Consider the following 14,205-nt stretch of genomic DNA (forward strand, 5'->3'; position numbering starts at 1 on the left):
GTTTGTTCGTTTTGTCCTTATGTGTTGGCTTTGTGTGTGTGCGCTTATATGTGTATGTGTGTGTGTGTGTGCTTGTGGTGTACGCGTCTGCGTGCTGTGGGTTTCGTTTTGGGGAGGCTGCGTGTTTGGTACGTGGCATTCCCTGTTTGATATTTGTCTTTGTTTTTTTTTAAATCATTTTTATTCTGATATATATTTGATAAAATATGATAGAACTGTTTATTGGCGCATGTATGGCGCCAAACGGTAGGTCGTCGCGCTCCTTTGTTTATACACGCCAGGACCCGAAATGGTGATTAACAAGTGGTGTAGCACATAATATAATGTTATTAATCAAGCAATTTCATACTGGCCTTGCTATTTGTCCAAGGGTTGTCGTACTGGCCCTAGGCAAATAACTAGGCCAGTATGAAAACTATTATTATTCAACTTCCGACTGTGCGAGTTACCTTATGGCAGCTATGCGCGTTCAGGTGAAAAATCTTGACAAGTTGTTTAGACTTATTTTAGAAATCAGAATTATTTTAGCCAGTAAAACAGAATGAGTTGTATATAGGTACTTGAGAATAATTTTGAGAGATATTTTTGGTGTGACATAATCAGGAGTAACTAGAACTTACCTCATTTTTTTGAATTCCTATTTATTTTCTCTAGTGAGTTATCTTATCATTTGAACTGTCATAAAACTGCTTTAAAAGTCATTTCCTTTTAGGCTGCAGGCAACGAGACACAAAATTGTACACATATGTGTTGATCAAGATAATACAACCAACCAAGCACATATTATACACCCCAATGCCTCGTTTAATTCTTATCCGAAATTGTTTGCAGTTTACAACTGACACTCTTGTTCGCCAATTTATTCATCAAGTTTCCAGCACGTGAATCACTATTTGTCATTGCACAAATAGTCCACACTATCAGAATGTCTGTTAAAGATACGGCTTATCCTTTTAATTAACCTGAGTTTCCATAATTTTTCATTTTTTATTCCTTGCCAACGACCAGAATTTCTGACAGAAAACACTTGTTTTTACACAATACCGAATAAGTGAAAGTATCGTTGTAATCTATGAAGACGTACATTCCGCTCACATATGGCTCAGTCATACTTGGTTATTACATGAACATGCTAGATGATTTTTTGTCAAAAGTGTGAAAAAATTGTAATCTATAACTCTGATGTAAAACAAAATGGCGTCTTTTAAAAATGTAACGGAAGTGATTTCTCCGTATTGGCCCTCTCTTTTGAAACAATCAAAATGCTTGAATTCCGTATTGGCCCTGTTTTTCTCATATTGGCTCAGATATGTTTTGTATTAGCTCTGTCTGTTTCATATGATATTGTAAAGTTAAATAATAATAAATATTACAAAGTTAAATACTACTACTTTCAATTATAAACTTGCTAAACGTTTTGACCTTTTTGAATTCTTTGATACAAACAGATTGATCAACGAAATTGACTATTTGAAAAAAACACAGTAAGTGTAAACAGTTTCATTATTATATATAATGATTCACAACAGTCACTGGCGTTCTTTGTCAGAAAATTGTTTAACGTTATAAAAGATCAAATTAAATATATAAAGTAAAAAACAAGGACAAGGATGTCAGAGACTTTCTTTGTAGGGTTTATATGTAGTTCTTTTTGCTATAAAGGGTCGCAACTCAAGAATTACACGGTTTCAATACAGATACATTTATGTTTCGTTTATCACCCTTGTCAGCCAAGTCAATGATATAACAGCGAATTATTTGTATCCATATATCATTTTATTATAGTTAGGCTGTCACTATATTCTCAGGTAAATTCATATAAAAAAAAGAATTAAATGAAACATTTGACATAGGCTTAAAAAGAACGATAAATGATGGCAGAAATATTTCTTTCCAACAAACAAAATAAAATATAGTAATTGAAAGTTTTTGTTTCAGTTAGGGAAACTTATTTCTTCCTGCAAGTTTAAATCATATACACCGTGTCCATCGTGTACGTCGCATTTACGGCGGGTACGCTAAATACACGGTATATTGTACGTTCCATTACCGACATTTTCTGTTGATTTTGTCAACATCCTCCATGGTGAGGTAAGAAAAACCACCTATTTTCATTGGTTTAAACAATATTTTATTTAAGAAATACCAAGTAATTACAATATATACATATGGCAAGGGATCAAGCAGAATGCTATTTTCATTGAAGTTCAACGTGTTTAAAGAAGCGATATTTTTATTACGAGCGACAGATCATTCACGCTTCCCAATTCTAATTTCTTCAAACATTCAAGTTAACAGACGTGTGAAGTCGATTTCACTTCTTTCTATAATTATATTTGACAAGTGTAAAAAAGTAATGTCGCTTGTAAAGATGTATCCGTTTTCTTTTTTTTGCAAGTATAAAAGTGCGGTCGTAAACACCAATAGCAGCTGCTATATAAGTATCTTAATCTTATTAAAAATTGTTTGTCCAATACACGTAATTATAACTTGTTTGTCCGATACACGTATCTTATAAAATATTTTTCGAGGATCGGTGCTCGTAAATTAACGAAATTCATGTTTTTGTACATACCTGTATACGTGTTTGAAATGACATGATAATAGTACTGCATTTTCAACATAAGTTTATATTTGCTGCTGTAAAACTCTCATTAAAAATAATCACTTCCGGGTATATCATATTTGGTGAAGTGCATTACTTTATGAAAATTGAATAAAAGCAAATGTTCTTTTCGAAGTGGCCGGATACATAAAAAATCGTGTCAAAGGCAATTTGCAAAGGAAACTTCTCGAAGTGAATGCATTACATGTAATATTTACACTAACGAGGATGATATCGAAACCAACATATGTTTCAGTACCCTTTACGAAAAGTAAATGTTGGCTACTGTACTGATCATAAACATGTTTCATTAATGATACGAATAATGGGAAGTTAACCACACAAGACATCGTATAGTTTTTTTTTTGTTATACCGTATTAACCTTTAGCTTTCTAGCAGCATTGGGACTGGTGCAGACCAAGCAGACGAAGATCAGCCTGAGGGCTGATTGTTCGCTATTCAGTCAGTAAATTTTCAGTGAACACTCCTTTGAATAGTAAGTGGTACTGCTAAAATTAAGTTATTGACCATTCCATTTTAGAAATTTAGCAGGTTAAAACTCCAAAAGATCCCAAAATAACACTACAAGCAATTAGGTAAACAAAAATCCTCGAAACAATAAAACTGAATTAGTGACTTCAGCAAAAGTATTAACTGGAACAAATGTGTAGAACAAATGTGTAGAACAAATGTTACATTTTAATATAAAAATAACATACCTTCAATAGAATAAATCAGAAATATAAGTGTAACAAATTTATTTCCCATCTTAGTCTCACGTTTTTCTCATTTATGAATAATACACGAAAGATTAAATACGGAAGTTTAAATCATGTATTTGGGTTTGTGGATAATGCTTATTTAGTCCGTATTCGGATACCGTAAAACGTTGCGTTGTAAAATACAAAATCTTTGAAAACGATCGTACGATAATTTACAATGCGTTTATTATATACCTGGGTGTATTTATTTGCAAAAAAAGACATTATTCAAGTTATTTATATGTCGATATACTTACAGCAAAAAACTCAAGTCCTTTCTCTCTTTTCACCTAAACTTGTAATTGATGAATAATGCATGAAACCATCAAAAGCCAAACTGCACCCTCCTGTACCAGTTTTATAATTTCCAACTTCTCAGAATAAGTGGTAAATATTTTGACATGGACATGTTTACATGTTTCAGCGAATTTTGATAACTGATCATTTGTTATCAATGGAACTACATTTATGTGGAAATTAACAAAATTCTAACAGATAATGCGACCATTAATGATGAGTAATGTGACCATTAATGATGAGTAATTAAACACCATAGTACGGTGGTATGTTTAGGAGATACATTTATTTTTTTAAATTAAATTCTATCGTGCGCACGACATCTTATCTCGAGCGCACGACATCTTATATCGGGCGTTCGGCATCTGGACCCAGTTGTTTGAAACTTTAACAGGCGATTAAGCTAACGGTCGATTAACTTTTAGGGTAATATTTCAACATTTAAGAAGACTTAGAGAAACAAATGCATTAGTTAAGGATAATAAACACTATAACATCTTAACAGTAAAATCAAAACATCATACTAGTGTTTCCCGCCAAGAATAATAATTTGATTCAAAATTTAACCAGCGGTTAGGTTAACAGCCGGTTAAAGTTTCAAACAACTGGGCCATGATCTAATCTAATTTAATCTGTAAAAAAAATACACGCATGTCCTAAACATACCACCGTAACATAGCTATTGAGCGAATAATTTATTTTTCACCAAACTGCACTCAAAAACGATAAGAACTTCACATCCGTGATTTGAAATAAAATGTAAATTTTTAACTGAATGTACCTATTTAGCATAAATAAGAAATTAATATCCAGGACATATGTTGGTAGAATTAATATATTCTTTACAAATACATAACATTAAGTTAAAAAAGCAATATGTAATTCTAAACTTTAAAAGATGCAAGTTTAGGTGATTAAACTTATATAACCGGACATTGAATTTACCCTTGTTTCAGAAATTGCACAATGATATATTTTCCGTCTTTTTATGAAAAAGGGATTTCATAGCGTAAATTATCACATAGTGCATCGTCATACAACGGAATGGATCACCCGTGGGTATCCGACGATGCACATAGTGATGGGTAAGTAACTCCTCTTGAATTCGTAAAGACCCTAGAATCAAAATTATTTTACATCCGGGGAGACTGCAGGTGTGTCGCTGCGTTTATGAAAGTAAAAGATGTCCGCATTTTGCACCACTACTCTTGCAAGAATTTGCATCGCATGGTACATAAAAATAGCAAACAAATCTCACCATAAGGATTGTTTTACAAAGAACCTATCTATTAACTTAGATGGGATTTTTTTTAAAAAGAAAAAACAACATTGAATGAACATCGATTTGCACGATTCTTTATTTAAAATGTTTTCTAGGGTGTATGCTTCCTCATTCCTCCCTATGATGTAGGGGGATACCCCGCCTCACAACTTGACACTGCACGGGTCCTCACGTAAAATCGTGAAATGTTTCTTGAGTCACCCTCGAAACTCGGTTTGCTTCTCTATCAGGACGCTATCATCATCATATTTTATTCTATATCTATTTTATCTATTCAATCGTGGACGTTCATTTGCAACACTTGACCGTACAATATTTATAGGTTATTAGCTTTGTATCGGGAAATATGCACGAGTTCTTCAGCGGAAATATTGCGCTACTTTAGGAGCGCAATATTCCTCCGCTGAAGAACGAGTGCATATTTCCCGATGCAAAGATAATAACCTTTTTATTACATACGCATCTACACGTAAAAATATAATGTAAATATCATATTTTTTTTCAACAGCCTGAATAGGATTAACAATACTGAACTAAATAAAAAAAAAGTGCAACAACACACACTGAATTAGGTCACGCACCCGATATGAAAATCAGGCGTCAGTGTATGGAAAAATATTGACGTTTCTGGTACCAGTGTAACTTAACGGGGAATAGAAACGAGTATGTAATAAATTACCTTATTGGGCGCACGTGCGTACAAAAAACCCTGATTTTTTCATATTTGGACGGTTCAAAAGGTTCCATGTTAAACACACGAAAAAGCCCGAAACGCGTGAAAATGTTCCGAATATAAATCGGATGAAGTAGGCGCGTTAGATTACGCGTCTTGAAATGAGGAAGGCAGAAATACAATATTCAGTGAATCATTTTTAATATAAACTAAAATATAATAGATATAGAATAAAAAAGTTATTAACATTGAACTGTACAATACGAGATATATTTGGACTCGTACCCAGCTTGGAAAACGATATTGGGATACTCGTCCAAATATATCTCCGTATTGTTCAGAATAATATTAGGTTATTTAACATTGTTCTGTACAATACGGAGATATATTTGGACGAGTAATCAGCTGAGGAAACCATATTGGACGAGCCGCTAGGCGAGTTCAATATGGTTTTCTCAGCTGGGTACGAGTCCAAATATATCTCGTATTGTACAGTACAATGTTAAATAACATTTTTATTCTATATCTATTTTATCTTACTATAATAATAGTTTAAATTAAAAATGTTCCACTGAATATTGTATTCCTGCCTTTTCTAGTTTTTCCCAGCTTGGTATGAGTGCAAATACATGTATATATTATACAGAACAATGTTAGACCTTTTATAACCTTTTTATTCTATATTTATTTCACTGCATACGTAATATACGTAATTCATTGAATGTTTTTTTTTCTGCGTATCATCATAAAAAAGTATATGGTGCAACCTCCCTACAACAGCCAGTTGGCGATTTGGGTGGTAATAATTGTAACTGCTGTGATGATAACGTCATCTGCGACGATTTATTCGTAAATGTAATTGTTTTAGTCCGGTTCTTTTTGCGGCATGGGAAACGTTATTTAAACGTTAGTTTATTAAAATTAGAAACTTTGCGTCTTGCGAACCCAAAGAGGTAACATAGATTTATTGTAGTAGGCCCCTAACGATCTCTATTACATTTGGAACATGTTTCCCGAATCTTTCTAACGTTTAACACGAATATTTCCTGCATTTTTATTGTCATTGAAAATGGGTTTCGGATATACTAATTTTCGGATGCTGATATTGTATATTGTGTATCGTTGTAATTGAATCTGAAATTGATGAATATACTGTAGCGATGTGGTTTAATACAGGGACTTTACTATGTTTTGTACATGTATTTTCAGTTTGACGGATTTGTGATGTGACCAAATGATAGATTCTGAATGATTAAACATCATAAAATTCTGTGCTGCTCTTGGGTTATTTACAATTATCGTTCGATTGGTTGTTGCGATCCCCTGCCATTACAGTCAAACTCTGCGGAATCAGTGTGTTGATGACATCAGATGAGTAACCGGAAATTATTAAAACAAGCTGGTCGAGTTGTGGAACTGGAAGAACCTACTAACCCTATATTGACACCCTTGTTTGTCAGTGACAGCAAGGGAAAGTACATACGAGCAGTTAACACGAGTTCAAACTTTGACAGAAAAATTAATTGGGTTTGTAAAGGAGGCTTGACGTCTGCGGCTGCATTGAGGTGGCTGTCGAACAATATCGACAACAAAATTAGCAAACTTGGACCTGTGAGTGTTTATATTTGGGTTGGCACGTGTGATTTAACAGAAAAGGGTCACCGTTTCATAAATTTACGCCAAAATTCGGACACATGCTTAAAAAATCTTCAGGAAAATCTTGGAAAAATCAAGCAATGCTGCGCAGACCACAATTCTAAAGTAACTTTCTTGCAAATACCATACTATTCAATTCAACTTTGGAACAGCCGAAAGGGTCACGAATCTCCAGATACCTTCAAATTCGATGACAAAAAATTAACTGAACTTATTGACTCTGCAAACAATTTCATCGACGAATTAAACAGTCAGATTGGTACACACACATTGAAATTTAACCAAGATTTGGTGAGATCTCGGAAGGCAAAGTCATCGCGGGGACGCTACTCCATAAATTTCAACTTACTCTCAGATGGTATTCATCCAGACGAAAATCTTTCTAGAGCATGGCTGACGTCACTGAAGCGAAAAATGTTCAAGGACTGTGTTTAGCATCATCATTCATGGTAGTATGCAACCGGGGTAGAGCAAGTAATCGGGTGCAATTTAACTGAACTTTATTTTGTAGGCCGGGATTGCCCAGCCACACATTTAACTGAACTTTATTTTTGTAGGCCGGGATTGCCCAGCCACACATTTAGCTGAACTTTATTTTGTAGGCCGGGATTGCCCAGCCACACATTTAACTGAACTTTATTTTTGTAGGCCGGGATTGCCCAGCCACACATTTAGCTGAACTTTATTTTGTAGGCCGGGATTGCCCAGCCACACATTTAACTGAACTTTGTTGCGTAGGCAGGGATTGCCCAGCCACGTATTGTGAATTCATTGGTTACAGTTGCGTTTGTTGTGATCATATTTTGTCGTGTTGCATTATAGAAATTTCTAGTTTGTACCGAACAGTCATAAATAGTAACCACTCGCTGTACTTTACCTTTCTTATATATAAATTATTATTATTATTTTTTTTTCCTTTCTTTCATTGTTCTAGGACTGCTTAAAATTTAAGAACTTGAATCTTATTGGATTGCAAGCATTTTTGGATAACTTACATTCGAGCATTTAGGTTTCATTTTAAGGGTTTAGGTTTATTACATATATACATGTGTGCTTGACAAAATATTGTACTTTGTTCCTTAATAAGCATTTCTTCAGAATGTCGCAGACTACTGAAACGTGTGGAACAGGTGAGGTGTGTACACAGGTATCTTACGAAACTGGTGGCGAAGATGCTCATGAAGAAGAGATACAGTCTACTACAGCTGAAGGTGAGGTTAGTGAGGTTCGTGAACGGAAACCGACAGACAAGGGTCGAGCATGGAAACTTGAGCAGTTGTCAGGTAAATTTAGATCTGTAGTTACGAAGTGGCGTAAACAAGCCAATCATATTACTATATGTTTGTCAGATTGTGACAATCATGAATTTATTAGGAATGAGCGTTCTGTGCTGGATGTACTCTTCTCAGATGTTCAAAATGTATTTCACTCTATCTATCAGTTGGATAATAGTTCCCCAGAAGTAAAAAAATATGAATGCATTGAAAGTGAACATCAAAGTTTAATGCTTGGTATATCCGATGCCATAAGATCAATCAAGGCAGAAAGGTCTTCAGCTGTTTCTGGTAAGTCCCAATCATCTCGTCGTTCCTCTCAACATTCCTCTCAACATTCCTCTCAACATTCTTCAGTTCTTACAAAGGTGTCCGTTCAAGCTGAGGCTGCTAGTTTGAAAACTAAGTTAAAGTTCATCGAAGTTGAGGCAAAAACCAGAGCGGAGCTAGAGAAAATTGAAACAATGAAACAGTTAGAGATGGCTAATGCCAAGCTAGAGGTTCTTAATTCTGTTGACCCTTTCTCCCCGGGTATTACCAAGGCAGATGTTGAGAGTCTGCCAAAGGATGTGTCAAAGGATTATGTTTATGACTATGTCAAATCTCAGAATATGTCACAGGACTCTCAATCAAATGTTAACAGTCTTACCATTAAACAAGAACAAATAGTGAATAATGCTGCCAATGAGGTAAAAATGACTGTTGACTCTCAGAAGCCTCTAAAAACAACATCTCAAACTCATACTGACTCAAATGGTTTTAGGTTAAATCCATCAGCACAAGACTTTGTAGCTAACACTTCAAGTCACAGTGCAGGTGTAACCCAAACACATGTATACATTCCTGATGGTAACAACTCTACTCAGTCACTTAGTCAAAATCTTGTAGAACTAACAAAATCACTTGCTACTCAGGTCAGTTTGAATAGACTCCCACCACCCGAACCAAATATTTTTTATGGTGATCCCATCCAATTTCCTGCATGGAAGGCAGCGTTCAAAACATTGATAGAGCAAAGAAATCTTCCAGATGGGGAAAAGATTCATTATTTAAAAAAGTATTTAGGTGGCCCAGTGAGACAGGTGGTAGAAAATTATTTTCTGTTGTCAACAGACGATGCCTACGAAGATGCGAAACGACTACTGGACGAAAGGTATGGTAACCCATTTGTGATAGCATCAGCGTTTCGGGATAAACTTGAATCCTGGCCAAAGGTTGTACCAAAAGATGCTTCTGGGTTGCTTAAATTCTCTGATTTTTTGAAGCAGTGTCTCACAGCAATGAGTAGTGTTCCAAGCTTAAGTGTTTTGAATGATAGCCGGGAAAATCAAAAAATGTTGTCCAAGTTGCCTGAATGGCTAGTTATAAGGTGGAACAGAACTGCAGCCACATCGAAGGAAGAACTCAAGGTGTTCCCCTCCTTTAAGCAGTTTGTTGACTTTGTTTCGAAGGAAGCAAAGATAGCTTCGGACCCAGTTACTTCTGTCTTTTACGTCAAGGGTAATCTCAGTTCTGCTAGTGACAAGGTTGGAAAATACACACCTAGACAAGCTAAGGCTTCTGCCAGTCCTGGTTGTTGTTCCTATCTTTCGAATACACAGCTGACTACATATCAAGGTTCACGTCAGTCTCAGAATGTTTGTCCTTTATGTCAAAGGCACCATGGTCTTGATGTTTGTTTTTCCTTTCTGAAAAGGTCGGTAGGTGATCGAAAGGCCTTCGCATTGGAAAAGAAACTGTGTTTTGGTTGCTTACAGAAAGGCCATGTATCTAAAAGTTGCAGACAACGGTTAAAATGTAATGTTTGTTCTAAGAATCACCCTAGCTCTCTACATGGTGACAAACTTACCCAGAGTGATTCCAGGAAGACTGGCAGCGAAAATGGTAATGGTGATGTCAACAAGGAGAACGCAGTTACTGGTACACCTGTACAGGCTGGACACTCGGGTGCTGCGTTCTTAAGCAACATAGGCCAGATCAGTAAGTGTTCAATGATTCTACCTGTGTTTGTATCGCATTGCGACAATCCTGATAGGGAGGTTCTTGTATATGCTTTATTGGACACTCAGTCAGATACCACCTTTTTGTTAGATGGTACACGCAGTGCTTTGGGTCTTTCTGGGGTTGACGTTAAATTGTCACTATCGACTCTGCATGCCGAGAACAAAATAGTGAACAGTCAAAAGTTGAGGGGTCTACAAGTTAGAGGTTTCTATGACTATACCCATATAACCTTACCTGATACCTATACAAGGGAGATAATGCCAGCCAATCGTGCACACATTCCAACACCCGATCATGCTAAGTTCTGGCCACACTTAAAATGCATTTCTGACTGCTTACCACCTCTGCAAGAGGCAGAGATAGGTTTGTTGATTGGATATAATTGCCCACAAGCTCTAGTCCCTCGGGAAGTTATAACTCCTGTTGGTAATGGTCCTTTCGCTCAAAAGACAGATTTGGGATGGACAATAGTTGGAACAATTGATTTAAACTGCGTTGAAGATGACTCAATCGGCTCGAGTCACCGTGTTCTCTGTTGCGAAGTTCCTTCGGCTCTATCAGTAAGTGATAGTCAGAAAGAAGTTGTCCTGTTCTCACTGCGTACTAAGGTCAAGGAGGTTGTGTCCAGTGACATTTTGCGAATACTTGACCGTGAGTTTTGCGATTCTGGGGAAATGTGCAACAAACTGTCTCAGGAAGATCAGCTCTTTGTGTCGAAGCTGTCCAAAGGTATCTGTTTTCAGGATGGTCATTATGTTATGCCACTTCCCTTTAAGGGAGCTGATCCAGTTCTTCCGAATAACAAGTCCATGGCTTTGAAAAGGGTGAAATCTCTGAGACAAAGACTGAAAAGAGACTCGACATTCTGTCAACACTACTCCCAATTTATGAAGGAGCTGATTAGTAATGGCCATGCTGAAAGGGTCCCCGAGTCAGATCTTAATTCGAATAAGACCACTTGGTTTATTCCACATCATGGAGTGTATCACCCTCAGAAACGTGATAAAATTCGGGTGGTTTTTGATTGCAGCGCAACGTTTGAAGGCGAAAGCTTGAATGCACATCTACTTCAAGGCCCTGACTTGACCAATAAACTTGTGGGAGTCCTTTGCAGATTCAGAAAGGAGCCGGTGGCTTTGATGTGTGATGTTGAAAAAATGTTTCACCAATTCAAGGTTTGTAAGGCCCATAGAGATTATCTTAGGTTTCTTTGGTGGGAGGATGACGACTTTGAAAGGTTCGCTACAGAATTTAGAATGACTGTGCATTTATTTGGAGCAACTTCCTCCCCAGGTTGTGCTAACTTTGGAATGAAGAAGATGGCTTCCGACAATGAAGAACAGTTTGGGTCTGACATAGCTGACTTCATAAGGCATGATATTTATGTTGATGATGGGTTGAGGTCTGTATCTTCTGTTCCTGAAGCTGTCAATTTGGTTAAGAAGAGTACTGAGTTATGCAGTAAGGCTGGTCTTAGGCTCCACAAGTTTATCTCTAATTCTAAGGTTGTGATACAGTCCCTTCCTTCTGAAGCTCGAGCTAAAGATCTCAAAAATGTTGACTTGATTGGTGATAACTTACCTGTTCAGAGAACCTTGGGAGTCCTTTGGTGCTTAGACTCTGATACATTTCAGTATGAGATGGTCTCAAACAATCGCCCTCTCACAAGAAGGGGTATCTTATCTACAGTCGGTTCGATATACGATCCTCTTGGTTTTATATCTCCAGTGGCTTTATCCGGAAAGCAAATTCTGCAGCAGATGTGTGCAGACCAGGTGGGTTGGGATGACCCCTTACCAGAAAGTCTAAATGGCAAGTGGGTGAAGTGGTGCGCTGACCTGAAGAATCTTCCTCTTTTGAAGTTTCCAAGATGTGTTAAGTCTGAAGGTTTTGGCAAAATTAGAATTACTGAGATGCATCATTTTTCCGATGCAAGTAGCTATGGGTATGGGCAGTGCTCCTATATTCGTTTGGTGAATCATGTTGGCCAGGTGCATTGTACGTTATTAATGGGCAAATCTCGTGTTGTACCTTTAAGACCCATCACAATACCACGTCTTGAATTGACAGCAGCTGTGTTGTCAGTTAAAATTTCCTCGCTTTTGGATCAAGAACTTGAGTACCCAAACCTTAAACACTTTTTCTGGACCGATAGTAAGGTTGTACTGGGATATATTTGCAACGAAGCAAGGAGATTTCATATATTCGTCGCTAACAGAGTTCAGCAAATCAAAGAGCATACAAACCCTAAACAATGGAATTATGTTGCCTCTGGTGAAAATCCTGCGGATTTGGCTTCTCGAGGTGCATCTGTAGCAGAGCTAGCTAAGACCCCTATGTGGCTCAATGGTCCAGAATTTCTCTGGAAGCAGGATGCAATTTCAGCAAATACCGGTGTACAGTTTTCAGTATGTCCTGATGACCCAGAGTTAAAACATGTTCAGGCATTTTTGTCAAATGCAAAACCACCCTGCTTCAGTTCGTTGTTGGAACGGCTTGAGTACTTCTCTGATTGGCACAGGTGTAAACGAGCGGTAGCATTGGTGCTTAGGTACAAGGGAAAATTGTTGCAAAAATCAGGGAAGTTGCAAACTACTGGTGTGGAGAAACGTTCATTACATTATAGTCCCGTTACTGTAAATGAACTACAGAAGGCCGAGACTGAAATCTTTAAGGCTGTCCAGTTGTATGATTTCAAGGGTGAGATTGATACACTTAAGACTCATAATATAGTTAGAGTTTCTAATGACAGGGCAGAACATTCATTAAGAACTAAGTTCCTAAAGGGAAGGTCAAACCTGTGTTCCTTAGATCCGTTCCTTGACAAAAATGGCTTAATTCGTGTAGGTGGTCGTGTTCAACATGCCGAAATGTCAGATCTGGTGAAGTTTCCAGTTGTACTTCCTAGAAAGGGTCATATAACAGAGCTTGTTATACGGCATTATCATGACAAGGTTCAACATCAGGGTTGCGGAATGACCACAAATGTTATTCGGAATAATGGACTCTGGATTATTGGTTGTAGTTCGGCAGTTTCTCATGTGATTTTGAAATGTGTTGTTTGTCGTAGGTTACGGTGTTCCTTTGAAGGTCAAAAAATGGCCGACTTGCCATCTGACCGTCTAGAACCATCTCCCCCATTCACGTATTGCGCAGTAGACTATTTTGGTCCATTTTATGTTAAGGAAGGGCGAAAGGTAATGAAGCGCTATGGGGTTCTGTTCACTTGTCTAACTTGCAGGGCAGTTCACGTTGAAACAGCTACGTCCTTAGAAACTGATTCATTCATAAACTGTTTAAGACGGTTCATTGCAATTAGGGGTCCGATTCGTCAGCTTCGTTCTGACAGAGGCACTAATTTTATAGGTGCTGAAAACGAATTAAAGAGCTCACTTGCAGAATTACCAGTAGATAACGACCAAATAAAACAGTTCTTATTAAGGGAAGGTTGTGACTGGTTCGAATGGAAAATGAATGTCCCTGCTGCTAGCCACATGGGAGGCGTGTGGGAGCGTCAGATTCGTTCTGTAAGAAGTGTCCTAGCCACGCTGTTACATACACATGGCAATTCGTTAGATGATGACAGCTTAAGAACATTTTTGTACGAGGCTGCATCGATAGTCAATAGTCGTCCGCTCACTGTCGCAAATGT

General features: G+C 37.3%; 2 protein-coding genes and 1 long non-coding RNA gene across 3 annotated transcripts in view; 2 read left to right on the plus strand and 1 right to left on the minus strand.

Annotated features, from left to right (window-relative positions):
• Positions 1-3,436, minus strand: part of LOC123551722 (uncharacterized) — a 29,656-nt gene extending 26,220 nt beyond the window's left edge. Inside the window, exon 1 of the mRNA XM_045340847.2 lies at positions 3,326-3,436. Coding sequence (XP_045196782.2) covers positions 3,326-3,374 — 49 coding nt within the window. The 5' untranslated portion in view covers positions 3,375-3,436. The remainder of the gene's footprint in view (positions 1-3,325) is intronic.
• A 2,996-nt stretch (positions 3,437-6,432) lies between these two features.
• Positions 6,433-6,889, plus strand: LOC128556363 (uncharacterized). Its single transcript, XR_008370602.1, has 2 exons — positions 6,433-6,572; positions 6,829-6,889. It is a non-coding gene; the product is annotated as an uncharacterized LOC128556363 (long non-coding RNA).
• Positions 6,890-8,374: 1,485 nt separating this feature from the next.
• Positions 8,375-14,144, plus strand: LOC128556634 (uncharacterized). The gene is made up of 2 exons (XM_053542202.1): positions 8,375-14,080; positions 14,130-14,144. Exons 1-2 carry the CDS (start codon positions 8,375-8,377, stop codon positions 14,142-14,144), a joined length of 5,721 nt encoding a protein of 1,906 aa, XP_053398177.1.
• Positions 14,145-14,205: the final 61 nt, after the last annotated feature.

This window comes from Mercenaria mercenaria, chromosome 4, assembly GCF_021730395.1.
Source record: "Mercenaria mercenaria strain notata chromosome 4, MADL_Memer_1, whole genome shotgun sequence".
In the NCBI taxonomy this organism is placed as follows: Eukaryota; Metazoa; Mollusca; class Bivalvia; order Venerida; family Veneridae; genus Mercenaria; species Mercenaria mercenaria.

Coding starts and splice junctions, on each gene's coding strand:
- LOC128556634 (XM_053542202.1), top strand. CDS start 8,375: ATGTCGCAGACTACTGAAACGTGTGGAACAGGTGAGGTGTGTACACAG.